The sequence below is a fragment of the Poecilia reticulata genome, chromosome 10, assembly GCF_904066995.2.
Source record: "Poecilia reticulata chromosome 10, P_reticulata-male-v2, whole genome shotgun sequence".
NCBI classification, from domain to species: domain Eukaryota; kingdom Metazoa; phylum Chordata; class Actinopteri; order Cyprinodontiformes; family Poeciliidae; genus Poecilia; species Poecilia reticulata.
The window spans coordinates 16,211,432-16,226,685 of NC_088839.1; the positions used below are offsets into that span (position 1 = coordinate 16,211,432).

Below are 15,254 nucleotides of genomic sequence, written 5' to 3' on the forward strand. Positions count from 1 at the left end.
GCATTTTTACATCATTGCCTTCATTTATAATAACCACAACAGGAAACCATACAATGTAGAACAGGAAAAGACAGGAATTTCTTTTATTTCATATCAGATGAAGTTAAGAATTTCGACCAGTGTGTGCTAAAAGCACAGATTAAAGCAGAGAGTCTGAGAAGGCCTGATCGTCTTTAAAGTTCATGCAGGTGTTTTTTGAGTGTTTATAGAGGTGGGAGGACTGGCTGAAGCGCTTGCCGCACTTTGGACAGGGATAGGGCTTCTCTCCGGTGTGGACGCGAATGTGCTTCTTACAGTCCGTCAGGTTCATGAAGGTCTTGCAGCAGATCTTGCAGGCGTATTTCTTTTCCCCTTCCACCAGCAGCACGTGGTCCTCAGCAGCTGCTTTCTTGCACTTCGAGAGTACATCCTCAGAAGCTCTAGTCAGGCTTGGCCTATCTGCGCCATCACATGCTGTTCCAGAGGGAGTGTCTGTGCAGGATTCTGATCCAGGCAATACTTTGGGGGCGATGCGACGGAAAGTCGGAGCCCCAGAGCTTTTCCCGGCCCTGGAGGGTTGGACGAGCGAGGCGTCCAGACTGAGACTCGGTCTGATGCCGCTCAAGAACCCTGCCAAGGAGTTCTGATTGGGTTGGAGGATGATTGTGTCACTGAATCCAGAGCTCTGAGTTGGGAGAATCTGCTGCAAAGGGACAGGGGTTACTGGAAAAACAAGAGATGATGAAGAGTCAGAGGACTGGACAGAAGATGCACTTGCTTCTTCTGCCATTTGACTCTGTGTCGTTGCATCTTCGGGAACTGTAGGAGCATCACTGGCAGCAGCAGCAGCAGTAGCAGCAGCTGTCAGACTAGCTAGAGTATCTTCTTCTCCCAAGGCTCCCATTACACTTTCACTGCTGGGATTGAGAAAGCAGGAAAAGGCAAGTTCAGAGAAGCTGTCCAGGCCTTCACCGTCCACTGTGACCCCACCCAGATCCCCAGACCCTGTCAGCGTATCTGTGTGAACATCTGTGCACAGCTGTGATGATAACGTTACACCATCAGCCATGTTCAGTTTTTCATCACCAATTTGCGCCTCTAGTGGTGATGGAGGAGAGTTGTTTGGTATTGTGTCTAAATCATTGGAGTAGGAGCCCATATTTTCCATTTTCACCTCAATCAGTATCTTTGGCTCATCCTGCTCCTCTTCTCCAACTTTAACTTTAACCCCAGCGTCTCCATCTGTACCTTCAGCCTTTTTCCACACTCCTGCCCCTCCTGTGCTGCTGTCTGACTGAGTCGGCAGCTGGATTTCTTCCAACTCCCCCTTGGTTGCCTCATATTTCTCTTCCTCCTCATCTTCATCGTCACGTCGGTTGTCCCATTGCCTGCCAGTCGTCTTCAGGCAGCCTGATGATGATAGATCCTCTCCTCCTTCCTCTGTGCTCCTGGTCACAGTGGGTGAACACTCTTTGTAGCTAAACATCCTCTTCTTGTCACCAAAGAGCTCCTCATCTGACTTTCGTTTTTGTCTCAAAGATGGTGCTGTGAATTGTTCACTCCTCTCAATGCCTTGGCTTTCATCCTCTCCAGACTGACTCACCTCCATCCCCATGTCCTCTATCTCAGAGTCTTCCTCTGTGGCTGAGGTTACCAGATGCTGTGGAACGGTTGCCACCTGGGAGCACAGACTTTGCTGCAGCTGGTGCTGCTGCACTGATTTCCAGCCTTTAGGTGCTGAGGCAGGAAAGTTTTTCCTGGACAAGTGCAGTTTGCAGGCCTTGACCACGGCATTGAGGTGGAGATGGGATGCAGCCAACAACACGTCCATCTCATTGGAGGCCCCTAAGGAGAGGGTGGAGGTGTAGATCATGTCCAGGAGGGTGGAGAAGGCCTCTGGTGTCACAACCTCCGGATCCAGCTCCATCACATGGCGGGCTCCTACTCCCTGAGCTCCTGAGCCCTCATCGATGGAGCTGAGGAGAGCCCTGAAGTGAGAGCTGCTGGCAGCCAGGATGGAGCAGTGGGCCTGGAAGCTCTGACCTCCAACCACCACCACACAGTCACACAGTTGGCCATGCAGGCGCTGGTGGTTGAGCTGTTTGAAAATATGCTGGAAATGTCCTGGAAAGTCCATCACAGCAAGTGGAGCTTCTTAATTAAGAATATTCGAGCATCCGTTGCGTTATAGAAACTTATACGCAGGTTACTAATATTGTACACATCTCATTTTAATGCTGCTTCCTCAGCCGACTCACCTTCCTCTCTTGTAATGAATAGATAAGTGTTGTCCAAGGCTTTCCCGGAGATGCTGTGGAGTATGGGCGGGCCTGGACCAACAATAACACGGAGGGATGCGGTGCAGACTCGAGCTTTACCTCCAAAAAATAGGAATGGGGTCAGTGTCAGCACATTTCTCTCTGCTGCTGCTGCTGAAACACTCGATTTATATCAAGTCCCATGCCTTTGTTATAACATCGCTACTTAATCCAGAGCGCTCACATAATAGCATCCATTGTCTGAGCCTCCCGTCCTTTTGCGGTCTCATTCATTGACTCTTTCAGCTAACACTGCCCCCAAGTGGTAAACTTGGGGAAGTACAACATCGGATAGAAAAAAAAAATCAACTTTCAAATGGCAAAAAAAGCAAAATAAAATAAAATCAACACAAGAAAAAAGATCAAACTCAAGAAATAAAAAATTATAGAAATGTGAAATTCTTAAACTTGTGTGGTCAAGCGCAATATATTTGCAAAACTCTACAGTAATATTTGAATATATGTCCCTTAAGTTTCAAAGAAACAAGCAGGTTTGAGAATCTTCAAACTCCTGGAGTAAATTTGACCAGAAATGGATTGACTACTCTCTTTATCAGAAATGGTAGAACCATGAAACTATCAAAGAAGTGGAAGAATCATTCATTTGACCCATAAAACTTTATCAGCAGATAGTTGATTGTCCATGTGGGCATCAGCAAGTTTCAATCTTGATGGATGTGGCTTTTTTTCTCGTTTGGCATCTTCTCGATCCATGCTACTAAAAAGCTGGGTTGGTTAACTGTGGACGCCAATATTTTGGGATCTTCCAGTTTGTCAGACTTGAGCTCTGGTAGTTTCTGAACATCCTAAACAATGTTCTTTGTTAGGAGGATGACAGTTTGGGTCAGACTGGTGAACCTTTCACACAAATGGGCGTTTTTACCTGATCGCAAACACACATCGCAAGAGGTTTATGAAATGGATTACGATAAAATGAGCTTGTAGAATGGTCCTTACTTCATGATCTATGCTTGGAAACTGGGTGTGTGGAAGGAAACTAATTTAAATGAACTAACAGAAACGGTGTTTAATATCCAACCAGAATAATACTAAAATTATGTTATTTAGTGTGCACTGCAGATGCAACTTCCTAAGGGACATTATGAAAATGTATGCCTGGTCAGTAAAACAAGGGAAGCACAATATAAAGTATTACATGACTGCAATAATTAATTTCACACTTTTAAATGGACAAAATCAACAGTTTATTTGTTGAATAATCACACTGGTAGACACATTACCAAAAGACAAAGCTTACATATTAGAAAATAAGACTAAAGTTCACAAACTGAACATGAGAACAGCAAGAGTCTCAGATGAAGCCAAGGAAAAATATTGGTGGTTTTCCAGAGATCCACGAACAGGACGATTGGCTTCATGAGGAGGTCCTCGCCGTCTCTGATGTAGGAAACTGTGGATGGAGGCATGGACCAGGGAACTCGACTCATATGCTGTCCAGTTTCTTTAACACATATGGGGCTGTGAGCACAAGAAGCATTAAACATAAACAAAAAGAGAATTAAGGGAGTTTTACCAGCTTTGATGCTTGATGCTGCACACTGCCAACCAGCTGGCAGCCAAAAAAGTACTAAAGTGCTTCTTTGCTCACGAGAACAATAGATTTGCCTTGTTTGACATATTTTAGTCAAGAAACAAATATCAGCTTGTTACAGTTGTGTTAGTCTATAAAGATCAGAATGATGGAAACACACTTGCACAATATAGAAAGTTCCAAGTTAAGTGTGTATTTTCACAATCGTAAAGGACTGCTTGAAAGAAACATTAGGAAGCTTCTTATATTTGCATTCAAATTATGTTTACGAATAATATACATGACGGAATTGACTTTTCCTCTTCTATGCCCACACCAAACGGTTATATTCAAGAAACTAGAATATGAGTTCCCATGAGACTCATTTGTTATTTGTTAGATTTAAAGTGCCTTTTTGAAAATAACTTTTATATAGATATTAAACATACTGAGTCACACTGAGTCCATATTTCTGTGTTAAAAACGGTTTGCTTTTTTTGTAATCATTTTTATCAGTGGCTTGATGTAATATTTTAATCTTAAATATCATGTTTTTATTCGATGTGAAATGAAAATCATAACAGTAACAAAGGCTGAAAACATTAGTAATTAATCTGTGTATACTCAGTTTCAATTAGTGAGCCAAGTAACTGAAATAAATTAACTTTTCAATAATCAAATTTCTTGTATGTGTCGCGTCTGTAGAGCTTAATAGTAAGTAGAGTGGTATAGACGTCATTATTTGTGGGAAACAAGGAAGAGCCTGGAAAATGTGGGTTTAAATTCTTAAACTCATCGCAATATTTAACAATAATATCACAGTCCCATGTTTTCCCAATATAATGAAGGTCAAAAACTGGTAAAATATTCTGCCTAAAATGATCATATTGTGCATTTTGATTGAGTATTTGTTTCAAAACAAAAAATAATAATAATAATAATAATACAATGATGTGCAAACATTAAATGCACAAAGCTGCTTTTTTACTTAAATATTACTTAGAAACTGAAATATACGGATTCTCAATGCCATTTTTGTCTGTACTCACTGGCTCTGAGCAGAGCGACGTAAATGAGGAAATTTCGTAACGACGAGATGACGTCTTCCCGCATTTTCCTCTTCATCTCCTCTGGGTCCATTTTAGGCCCGAGTCCTTCAAGTTTAAACATTTTTGTTGTGGTTTTTCCTCAGATGTATTATCTGGTTGAAAATTTCACCTTCCTCTGCCTTCACGTGAAACGAAAACGTACAACCGGAAACAAGGACACCGAGCGGTACGGTGCGCACGGAGGGACAAACTTGTTCCCGTCTTCTTTTTCTGAGAACGTCACTGCCCTCCTACGGTGAACACAATATATGAATAATTTATTTTCTCAAGTTTGAATCATACACGAATTTTAGGTTAGTTTGTAAAAATTTTGTTTGTCTTTTTGTTATGAGTAAAATCAAGATATGATTTTTGATGTTTAATTGGAAAATAGCAGATATGAGAAATATGCTTGGGTAAATTCTATACTGTATTATTGTGTGAAATGAAGTTAAATTGTTACACGGAGACGGAAAAAATAGGGCAATGTGAGGAACTGGTAAAATTTGTATGACTTCATCTTATTTTCTAAATGTATTATTCAATTCACCTGTTACTGTCAGTGTCTCCTACACATTTTCTCTTTTATGTATTATATTTCGTGTTAGCCTGTTCCTAGCAGTTGTTGTTTTTTGTTCTTGTTTGTTTTTTTTTTTCCAAAAATGCCGAAAGTCTACTAATCCAATTCACATTGTGGATTTCTGGTGATCAAAATTGGGATGCTGTGTTTTATTCTTTGTCTTTTAATTATTACTTTTTGTTTGTTCGTTATATTACACAGCTACTGGTGTTTTTATTGGGTTCTTTTTTTGTGTGTGGATAGGCGATACATCTCTTTCCCAATGGAGATATTACATTTAGGTTTGTAGATTATTTTGTTCACGCAACATTTTTTTTTTAAGTCTCTGCACAAATGGCCTTTAGAACTGAGATCTCTGGCTTTGTGATGACCACTCCCAAACATTGATCTTATTGTCCGTAAACTATACTTGCAACTTATTTAGAGGTATGTTTAGGTCTTTGCTTATATATATGTGCAAGTCCCACTTGTTCACAAGCTTTAACTTCCAGGCTGATGTCTTGTGACGTTGCTTCAATAAATCCACACATAATGTTCTTTTCTACACAATGCCATATATTTGAAAATTAACTCTAGTACCTCCTGCAAATCAACATACCGTCTTGCAGTCAGCTATGTACTTCAAAGATGGGAACATGCTCGCAGACTTGAAGGTTTTCCCCATTTCCTATAATATTATGATAATCATTATTACCAAACACCTCATTGACAGCCTTTTTAAAGGTTTTTATGACAACAATGGCCTTTATTCATCAGAAGCTGGAGAGGAGGAAAGGCAGAGTGAGAATAAAAAGCCTTGCTAAAAAATGACCTGAGGCTGGGAATCCAACCGAGGACAACAGCATTGACGACTGTTGCCTGCTCTGCCACAGAGCCATGTGGCTCCCTACCTCTTATACGTCTCTGTGTCATTATGAGTGCATGTGAAAACTGAAAGCAGGAATAATAGAAACAGCTTTGTGTTCAAAACCGAGAAATACAAGACAAACAACTAAAACTGCAGTCAGGCTTTTAGTTGTGTTTTGCACAAAAACACTTTCATCTCTGGGCCACAGAGAGTGTCTGTTTGAGTAGTATGGCTGCTGAATTTTTCCAATGCAACACATTAATCAGGCATTTGGAAATTATGGTCAGAAAGACTTGAAAGAAATAATAATAATAATAATAATAATAATAATAATAATAATAATAATAATAATAATAATAATAATAATAATGATGATGATGATGATGATGATGATGATGATGATGATGATGATGATAATAATAATAATAATAATAATAATAATAATAATAATAATAATAATAATAATAATAATAATAAACATAAAAGAGAGAAAAAAAGCATTAATCAAATAGAAATAATTTAACTGAACTGAAACATGAGAGATTAAGTCTGACATTGAGGGAAAAAAAAGTCTGTGCGGTTTTTATATTATATGCAAATAACTGGTTCCAGTATGCACAGTAAAAGCAAATCGTCTCCAGTAACTTTAGTTAATCTTGTAATAGATATAACTGATAAATAATAGGACATTATTTATTTATTTATAAATTACACATTAATGCCGCGTTAGTGAAAAGGGGAGCTAACTAAATTCAACGAAGCGTCTATTTTAATTCAATATCATGTAACTTAGCTTATTCGTGAATATCCATTCACTATGTTTAAAGACTGTTTGCTATAGCAAAGGCGGAGATATGAGGAAATAATATTGGATAAATAAGCATTGCAGTTTAAAAGGTATTAACTTCTCTCGACAGCATGAATTTTATTGTTATTTTTGGGGCTTTATTTTTAGTGAAGGAGGGGCGCGGGTCCTCCGGACAGACAGGGATGGAGACAGGGAGGAGAGACGCTGACAGAGGGAGGGGGTGGGTTATTTCTGAGCTCAGGGCCGCGGATTAAAGCCGAGAGAGCAGTCCCAGCGCGATGACAGCATCCAGCGTATAGCCACCACCAGAATCATCCTCTGCTCCGGCCGGACACCGCGGATTTCTCGCAATCAACCACCATCCTCTCACCCCCCCTTTTGAAATTCTCCGGATCACCGATCTTTTCGGGAGGGGGATTAAGCCCCCCTCCACACACCCCGGACCGTCTGTCTGCGTCCTCCTCAGACCACGAGGTGAGTCTTCTCGGTATTTCCCGGTGTTATTGTCTGATGGAGGGGAGCGCTCGGCTGGACGTGACGCACCGGCGGCACCGATCGCCTCCAATCCTCGCCGTTCGTTTTAACGTTTACGGCGTGGAACCGGATCACGACATGACGGTCGCCTGCACACCGACTGCGGGTTACACCCGGTGTGTCTCAGGGTTTACGAAACAAGATTATATCCGATTAAGATTACAAACGAGCCAACGAGACACTGGCCCTTTTTTTTCTTTCTTTCTTTCTTTCTTTGTTCTGCCCACATTGGGGCCACGGTTGCGCCCACCTGTCTAAGTTACTTTTTGGTCAGTGAGATGAGAAACGTATCGATTATTCTGAGAGCATTATAAAGCATTTATGGGTGAACTCGCTCTCACATCTCGGGTCAATTTGGTGTTAAATATGAGTCAGAATTACGGGCATGCATTGAGCTGACCAATCAACCATATTTAAATCGCCACATTCGCTAACATACATGGCTGGTGCAGCAGGAATGGAAACCCACGCTCTGGTCTGCGCAGTGAAATCATTGGAAACGCACGGACTAAATCCTGCCGGATCACACATTGTGGGGAGGAGGAGGGAGGGGGTGATGTCAGGATCTGGGTTGTAAAACATTTTGAATGGGCGTAGGCGATGTACAGCCATAGTAGGACGGTGGTCCCCGTCCCCGTCTTTTCTCTCCCTCTGTATTTGTAGTCGTATCCTTTAGCTATCAAGTCAAATTTTGTTCTTCTTGTGCAACACAACTAGACCGGAACGATGCGTTTTGCTGTTCTGGGGGGCCTTCATTTAATGCATGACATGATACGATGTGAGCGCTCACAGCGGTTCAGAGTTCTGCGTACCCCCCCCCCCCCCCCTCTAACCCCCAGTCCTCATCCTCATCGTCATCATCAGCGCATGCACGTCGGTGCTCTTAAAATAAATAAATCAGATCCGCATAGTGTTTTGGTTCTGTCACATACAAAAATGGATGCTCGGTGTTTTGCTTTCGTTCTTGTGTTCCCTGTGTGTGAGCGCGTGTGCGCTCCAACTGCTCCAGGCTTTGTGCGGTGTGATTCAGGAATGTGTGCTATACACAGCATGTGATGGGAGGTCATTGTGCCGAAGGAAAATCACGACGGGCAGAACTTGCACATCAGGACAGACTTGATGCTTTCACGGCAGCGTTATGCCTCAATCTACTAGCGCTAGCTCTGTCCCACTTTTTGCAGCCAGCTCTGCTCTTCCTCACCCCCTCAACCCCCCCCCACCCCCCGCGCCCCTTCCGTCTCCCTCCATGTCTGCAGGCCAGACTGTGAAGCAGGGATGTATGGGATGATGATTGCTGCTCCAGTCTACTCAGAGGTAGATCAGCCCGATAAACACTCCATACTCCTGAACATAATAGAACTGGTTGTTGTTTAAAGTCATTTGCTAATCTAATTCATGCAGCAGGGTTAAATCATTAATCTGTGGCACAAACTGTGGCAGTTTGACTCCTGTGAAGGAAAAAGGGGGAGGTGACCTCATTGATGCCTCAGCTTCATGGTGATGGCTGAGTTGACTGGCAGCAGTGGTGCCACAATGTAGGCCAACTCTGTCTATGACTGGATGACATCTTGGAAAGATAAACATCCAGACATCCAGATAAAATAGGTAAAAAACATCAATTTACTAAATTATTCAAGATGCATGAATTGTAAAGTATAAATAAGTGTCAATATTATGCACAACAGCTACAAGGATACGTAGAAGAGGAATTACATTTTTGAAAATGAATAAAGTAGAATAACATTTAAAGTTAATTTAATTCAAGAAATGAATATAGATTTTTTTTTTACGCAGACTTATATTTCAAGTATTGACTTGACTTTGACTTATTTATGTTTATCTTGATCACTAGCTCTCAGCTAACAAAATTCAGTTACCCAAAACATTTTGTTATTTCATAAGATATCTTAAGATACACTCATTGTTTAAAGACTTCACAATTCAAAAACACAATGTTGGGATCTCTATGACGATTGAAAAGATCGCTGAGTTGACACTTTTCCAACAGACAGTCATCGACACCCTCCACAGAGTAAGCAACAAAAGGTTATTGCTAAAGAATTTGGTTTAAAACATTCAGCCTGTATCCACATATGTTAGTGCAAGGAACAAAACATTTGATAGAAAACAATTCTATTAGTGAAAGACACATTAGTAAAATTGGCTATGAAGACTTCAGTTATCAAATAAAGGAATTGCAATATTTGAATGTAACAAAATAAAGAGAAATGCTTAAAGGCAAAAAAAAAAAAAAAAAATAGACCAAACATAAAAGGTTCATAAAAATAAGAAATGATTTCAATTCAAATTATTTTCAAATTCAAAATAAAAGCTGAAAAATAATTTAAAAGTTGAATTATAATAAAGCCAGTTTATTTACAATCCACAAAAAAAATGTAGGAATGAAAAGCATGTCTCCAGTTTACTTTTAAAAATGGGAACACCAAATAATATTGACTGAGTCCAAAAGAGCTTTATTATCAGGTATCATCATGTTTTTTTCCTTTTTCATTTCTGTAAATGTTCTCACTGCTGAGTTTTAAAGCAGCTGTAATTGTGAAATAATTTGCAATAATCCAACCTGCAACTGATCAAGTCATAAAGGCACGATTTAAAAAACAAGCTCTGGATCGCCTTCAGAAAGTAATTGGTCCTACTGATGATAAATTACAGCATGCAAACAGCTGAGGTCTAAATTAAAAATGACCCCTTAGTCTTTATACTTTATATAATGTTCCAGGGCCCATAGATCTTAAGCTGCCTCCTGCAAACTCAGTGACCCTCATATTTTATTTTCTTCAAGATAAGCTTTTATTGCGCAGCTTTTTAAAGATCCCCAGACTTGAAGGAAATTGACACCGACTAAAATTAAGACAGATACCTTAGACTTGCATCCAAAGACCTTCCTCAGACATCAAGATGTTCTCAGTGTGGGTCTGTTTGCATGTCTTTTCATCAACGCTCAGAACCGCTGACAAGGATCTATAATGATATGCATCGCATTAAACAACGCATTATTTAATAGTTAGCTGGGGAAGCACAAGTCTTGCCAGGCCGCCAATGAAAAGGGGAAATGAAACAACTGGCGTACAGAAAGCTCACCGTCTTCATCAATCTAATGGAGCGAGCTGACGGACTGAACAAAGACGAGAAGATGTGATTATGTCTGGAAAGCAACAGACAGGGAAATAAGCTGCAGAATTCAATAAAGCAACAGTTGCAATCTTTCCACCGTGGAAGATAAAACAAGGCTCATCAAATAAATAGAGCTTTTTGCAGATTAATATGTTTGGGATAGATTTGTGAGATTTAGTTGCTGGAGATGGCAAAAATATGTTCTTCTAATAAAGATAATCGATGCCAACATAGGTTATAGCAGCGACTGAGCTATAGAGAAAAGAAAACTGATTATTAAAGTTTCTCACAACCCAAATTGTGAAAAGTGAAATGAAATGAGATCTGAACTTTGACTGAGCCATTACAAAACACAAACATGGTTTGATCTGAGTCTCAAGATTTTTGTGGTCTCTAACAGTTTCTTCTGTAATTGTCCTGCATTTAGCTCCATCTATTCTCCCAACAACTCTGAAACCTTTTTTTTTGTAATTAAACTACCATTTCATGTGGAAAATTTGACAATACTTATTCTTCGTTTTGTTTTGCAACCTATTCGGCACAATGTTAACTTACTCACAGCAATAAGCCTTGAATAAAAAAGTAGAAAAGGTGGATTTCTCATTCCTCGATGAGACATTTTCCGTGCCGCCTTCTTGTTGTTGCATTTATGAAATTTGAAGCAGCTCAGCTGCTTCACATAAATTCAAATTCCCCAATTCACCTCTTGCTATACGCATATTTACACGTATTTTGGGCCAAGTGTGCTGCTTCAGGACTCGGTGTTCCCAGAAGTCTGTGTCCAACTTTATTGGCAACAACTGTGAGCTTAAGTGAAATGTTGAATTGCTGAACCAACCCCTGCTGCTCCAGCCCTGAGCCTCCTGTGGTGCAGCTGTGTCCGGTGTGTTGTGTTGCACCAGGGAGGGAGTTTACGCATATATACGCTTGTTTGTGATTTGTGGAACCTGAAGTCCAAGTTTTATGTCACCATCGGGGTCCGTCAGGCTTGTGGAGCCTAAAAAAAAAAAAAACAACCTGCAAATTCAAATTAGGCTTTGAGGACCGTGAATTTGTTTTCGTGTTAAAGGAGATGAGGAATGGATTATACTATGGGGTGTCCTCTCACACATGCCAACACAAGGATTTCTGTAAGGAACAGTTTGTCAACACCATGCAGCGCTCCACATACATGAATAATGTGTCCAAGTCTTGAATAACCTTTACTTCTTCTGAAGTTTGTGTCAAAGGTGTGGTTTTCTTCCATGAATGCTCAAATATCCTTCTTAAATTTAAATACAGGCTTTGAGTAGGCCAATCTAAAACCTTCATTTGTCAAAACATTATTTATTTACTTTTACAAATTCAGAGGTGGACTTACTGGAGCACTTAGAGTAATTTTCCCACTAAATTGTGCTTGAGCTTAAACTAGTGGCTGGACATTCTCCTTTAGGATTTCCTAGCAGAGAGCCAGATTTATGGTTTTTATCAATTTCAGCAAAACTTCCAGATCCTGGAGCAAAGCAAACCAAGGCTAACATTACCACCACCAGCTTTGACTGTCAGTATTGATGTTCTTTTTGAAAAGCAGTTTAAGTTACACATATCAAAAAACACAACTGTTAGTCAGTGTCACTTTTTGCCTCAACCAGTCCACAGGATATTTTTTTCCAAAAGTCTTGGGGCTTACCAAAATATGTTTTGTCAAATGTTTTTGTTAGCAATGGTTTTTGCCTTTAAACTCTCCCACGGATGCCTTTTACGCCCCGACTCTTTCTCATTGTTGAATCATGAACATTAACTTCAACGATTGCAAGACTTTCAGATTTGATAAAAAGCATGCGCAGGAAGTACCTGGAATTGAACACAGCTTTCCAAAATAAACAAAACAAAATAAACAATTCCAATTAATCCCAGATTAAGTAAGGTGGGAAATATTATTCTCATGCAGAGCCAGGTTGTTTTGCATGGCTCTTTTTCTTTGATGAATGAATTAATCATTCAGAGACTCTGATGTGTATTTACGTCTTTGGCTGATAGCAACATTTGTTTACAGTAGGAAAACTGGCAAGAATAATTTGCTTGGAAAAAGGTCACCATGTCATCATATAGGAGCACTTTTAATAGACTCTACTGAGCAAACAACAACTAATGGGCTTTTTGCTAGTAAGAAATTGGGCATTGATAAATTATTATTATGCACAAACCCAACACTGGTTCATTTTCTGAGTTTATAAAATGCTGTATAGCAACAACAGTAATGAAATCAACAAAAAAAGCAAGATTTGAAAATTAAATTTAAAAAGATAAAAAAAAAATCTTACTGTTGAATCTGAAGTAATACAATTTCTGAAGTATCTAATCTCAAAAAAATGAGATTGTTCAATCATTTTTACACTACATGTAAGGTTTATTTTTAAGCATGTCTGGTTGTTTTTAGCTATATCTTTTTTATTGCAGCAAATTCATTTAGCCAGTTACGGAAGTTGGCCAAGGCTTTGTTTAAGAGCAATTTCTTAATGTTTTTTGCTCATTTTAATGGCCTAATTTTAATTCCAAACACCGTGTCCGTACAGGGTTTTCTAGCCCGCTGTGACCCTGAACGACCCCGGCAGCACTAATTGGGTTCAGAACAGTTTTCTGTTCAGCAGGCTCCACAGAAACGACACTTTTAGTACCACCTCTGAATCCCCCGAGGAGCGAGTGGAGTTACATCTATGAAGTGCATGTGTGCTCATACCGGGGGCTGAATCACAGACTGTTTTGCCACAGACAGAGACACATTGTGTGGGAAAATGAGCAGTAAGAGTTGGGGGTTGGTTGTCTCAGAGAAACGAGGCTCAGACATAGAAACAAGGGGACTGAGACAGGCTCTGATTGCCGAGGGGCAGATCCAGTTTTTAACCTCCACGTGAAACTACAGGGAGAACGACTGAGGGAGTCTGACGCAGAGATTTACGAGTGGGAAGCTTGGGAACTTTAAGTCCTGACAACAGAGGGCTACGTGAAGATTACGTATTGATTCAGTTGAGGAGCAAACTCATCATATGCTTTCTAGATGCACAAATATACACGAGTCAGGTTTGAAATATAAGAATGATAACATATCTTCCATTTCTGCAAGTTCAGAGGAAAAAAGTGACAGTATTTCAGCTGCATTTTCACTGTTTATTTACTGACCAGATGCTGATTTATTAGTTTCTCTTGACAGGCGCTGTTTGTTCACAGATGTTGGAGCAGTCCTCTCTTTCACAACCCCCTTTTTTCCTCCAGTCCTCCTTTGCCTCCCACTGCAGAAACTTTTGTTCTTTCCCCCACAATCTCCTGCAGCTTTGCTCTCTCAATTCTTTGCCCTGCCCTTTTCACCCTCTTTAAAATTCTCCCCCCTTTTGCTTTCTCGCTCAATATCCTGCCCTTTTTCTCCTTTCAGTTCCCCTAGCTAATTCTTCTTTCTGTGCTGCTGCCCCTTTCCTCAGCCCCTCTTCAGTCTCCACCTCTCCATCGCTTTTCTCCTTCTTCAAGCCACTGTCCTTGTTGCCTGTCTTGGCAGAGGGGCAGAAGGAGGCGTTTGGAGGCTGAGCTAGCTGCATTAGGTCCATGTATTATTCATGTGCTCTGCTCTCTGTGCGCCTTGGTCCTGCACTGGCTTTTCTAGTGGGACACATGGGCCTCCTAAAGGAGCTGTGTGGGGCCTGATTGAAGAGTTACATGGATGAGGGAGTCATTTTCTTGATTTGCACCCTTTTTTTTTGCACCAAAAGCAGACTTCACCGATCAACATCGAAGGACAAAATTAAACGTTTTCCGCGTATTTATTTTTATTCGGCTGCAAAGCATTCCCCAGGCGTGCTTTTCTCCCCAAACTAGAGGCTAGCTAAGGCTCCAGCCATATCTGCTCTGATGCTTGTATGAAAGATTTGTCTTCTTTCACCCCTGGCCAAGATCTCTCTTTGCCAGGCAGCTCTCTTTCCTCTAAACTGCACCTTTTTTGGCTTTCCAGAACACTCCCAGTAAAAACTGTTGACTTAAACTGGGTTGTATGAAAATTTAATTTAAGCATCCAGACATTGTTAGACGGAATGCCTTGTTTCTACAGCGCCGTGCAAAGAGAAAGACGGAGAGGAGGGTGAAAGAGAGACAGAAAGAGAGAGAGAGAGACAGAGACATAGAGAGAGAGAGAGAGAGAGAGAGAGAGAGAGAGAGAGAGAGAGAGAGAGAGAGAGAGAGAGAGAGCAAGCAAGGGAAGCCTTTGGGACTTAGAGGAGGGGCCTCCTGGAAAACCACAGCCACATAGCTGCTTTGGGCTCACATCTGCTTTGGCTTGACATACTTGCATTTCACCATTGAAAACATCAACAACTGGAATGTAGCTTTGTTACTTATAAATAGGACTCAAATATAAATCAGATGCACCTTGTCTAGTTCCAAATGTAAGCTTGGACACGCGCTCCATTT

At 40.6% G+C, this 15,254-nt stretch overlaps 3 protein-coding genes and 1 long non-coding RNA gene across 6 annotated transcripts in view; 1 reads left to right on the forward strand and 3 right to left on the reverse strand.

Moving 5' to 3' along the window:
• Positions 1 to 59: 59 nt before the first annotated feature.
• On the reverse strand, positions 60 to 2,554 carry LOC103471302 (zinc finger and BTB domain-containing protein 5). The gene has a single exon (XM_008420203.3). The coding sequence runs from the start codon at positions 2,114 to 2,116 to the stop codon at positions 140 to 142; it is 1,977 nt and encodes a 658-aa protein (XP_008418425.2). The 5' UTR covers positions 2,117 to 2,554; the 3' UTR covers positions 60 to 139.
• A 924-nt stretch (positions 2,555 to 3,478) lies between these two features.
• On the reverse strand, positions 3,479 to 5,117 carry tomm5 (translocase of outer mitochondrial membrane 5 homolog (yeast)). Its single transcript, XM_008420208.2, has 2 exons — positions 4,878 to 5,117; positions 3,479 to 3,776 (listed from the first exon to the last, which is right to left on the reverse strand). The coding sequence occupies exons 1-2, from the start codon at positions 4,996 to 4,998 to the stop codon at positions 3,742 to 3,744; spliced, it is 156 nt and encodes a 51-aa protein (XP_008418430.1). The 5' UTR covers positions 4,999 to 5,117; the 3' UTR covers positions 3,479 to 3,741.
• A 2,284-nt stretch (positions 5,118 to 7,401) lies between these two features.
• Positions 7,402 to 15,254, forward strand: part of frmpd1b (FERM and PDZ domain containing 1b) — a 31,993-nt gene continuing 24,140 nt past the window's right edge. For 2 of the 3 annotated variants that reach the window (XM_008420209.3, XM_008420211.3), the window contains exon 1: positions 7,402 to 7,625. The gene's annotated coding sequence lies outside the window, so the exon portion shown is untranslated. Of the gene's footprint in view, positions 7,626 to 14,332; positions 15,230 to 15,254 lie in introns of those variants that run through there. The other variant, XM_008420210.3, reaches the window with a different exon arrangement.
• Positions 9,424 to 14,348, reverse strand: LOC145553075 (uncharacterized). Its single transcript, XR_014089261.1, has 2 exons — positions 13,980 to 14,348; positions 9,424 to 11,817 (listed from the first exon to the last, which is right to left on the reverse strand). It is a non-coding gene; the product is annotated as an uncharacterized LOC145553075 (long non-coding RNA).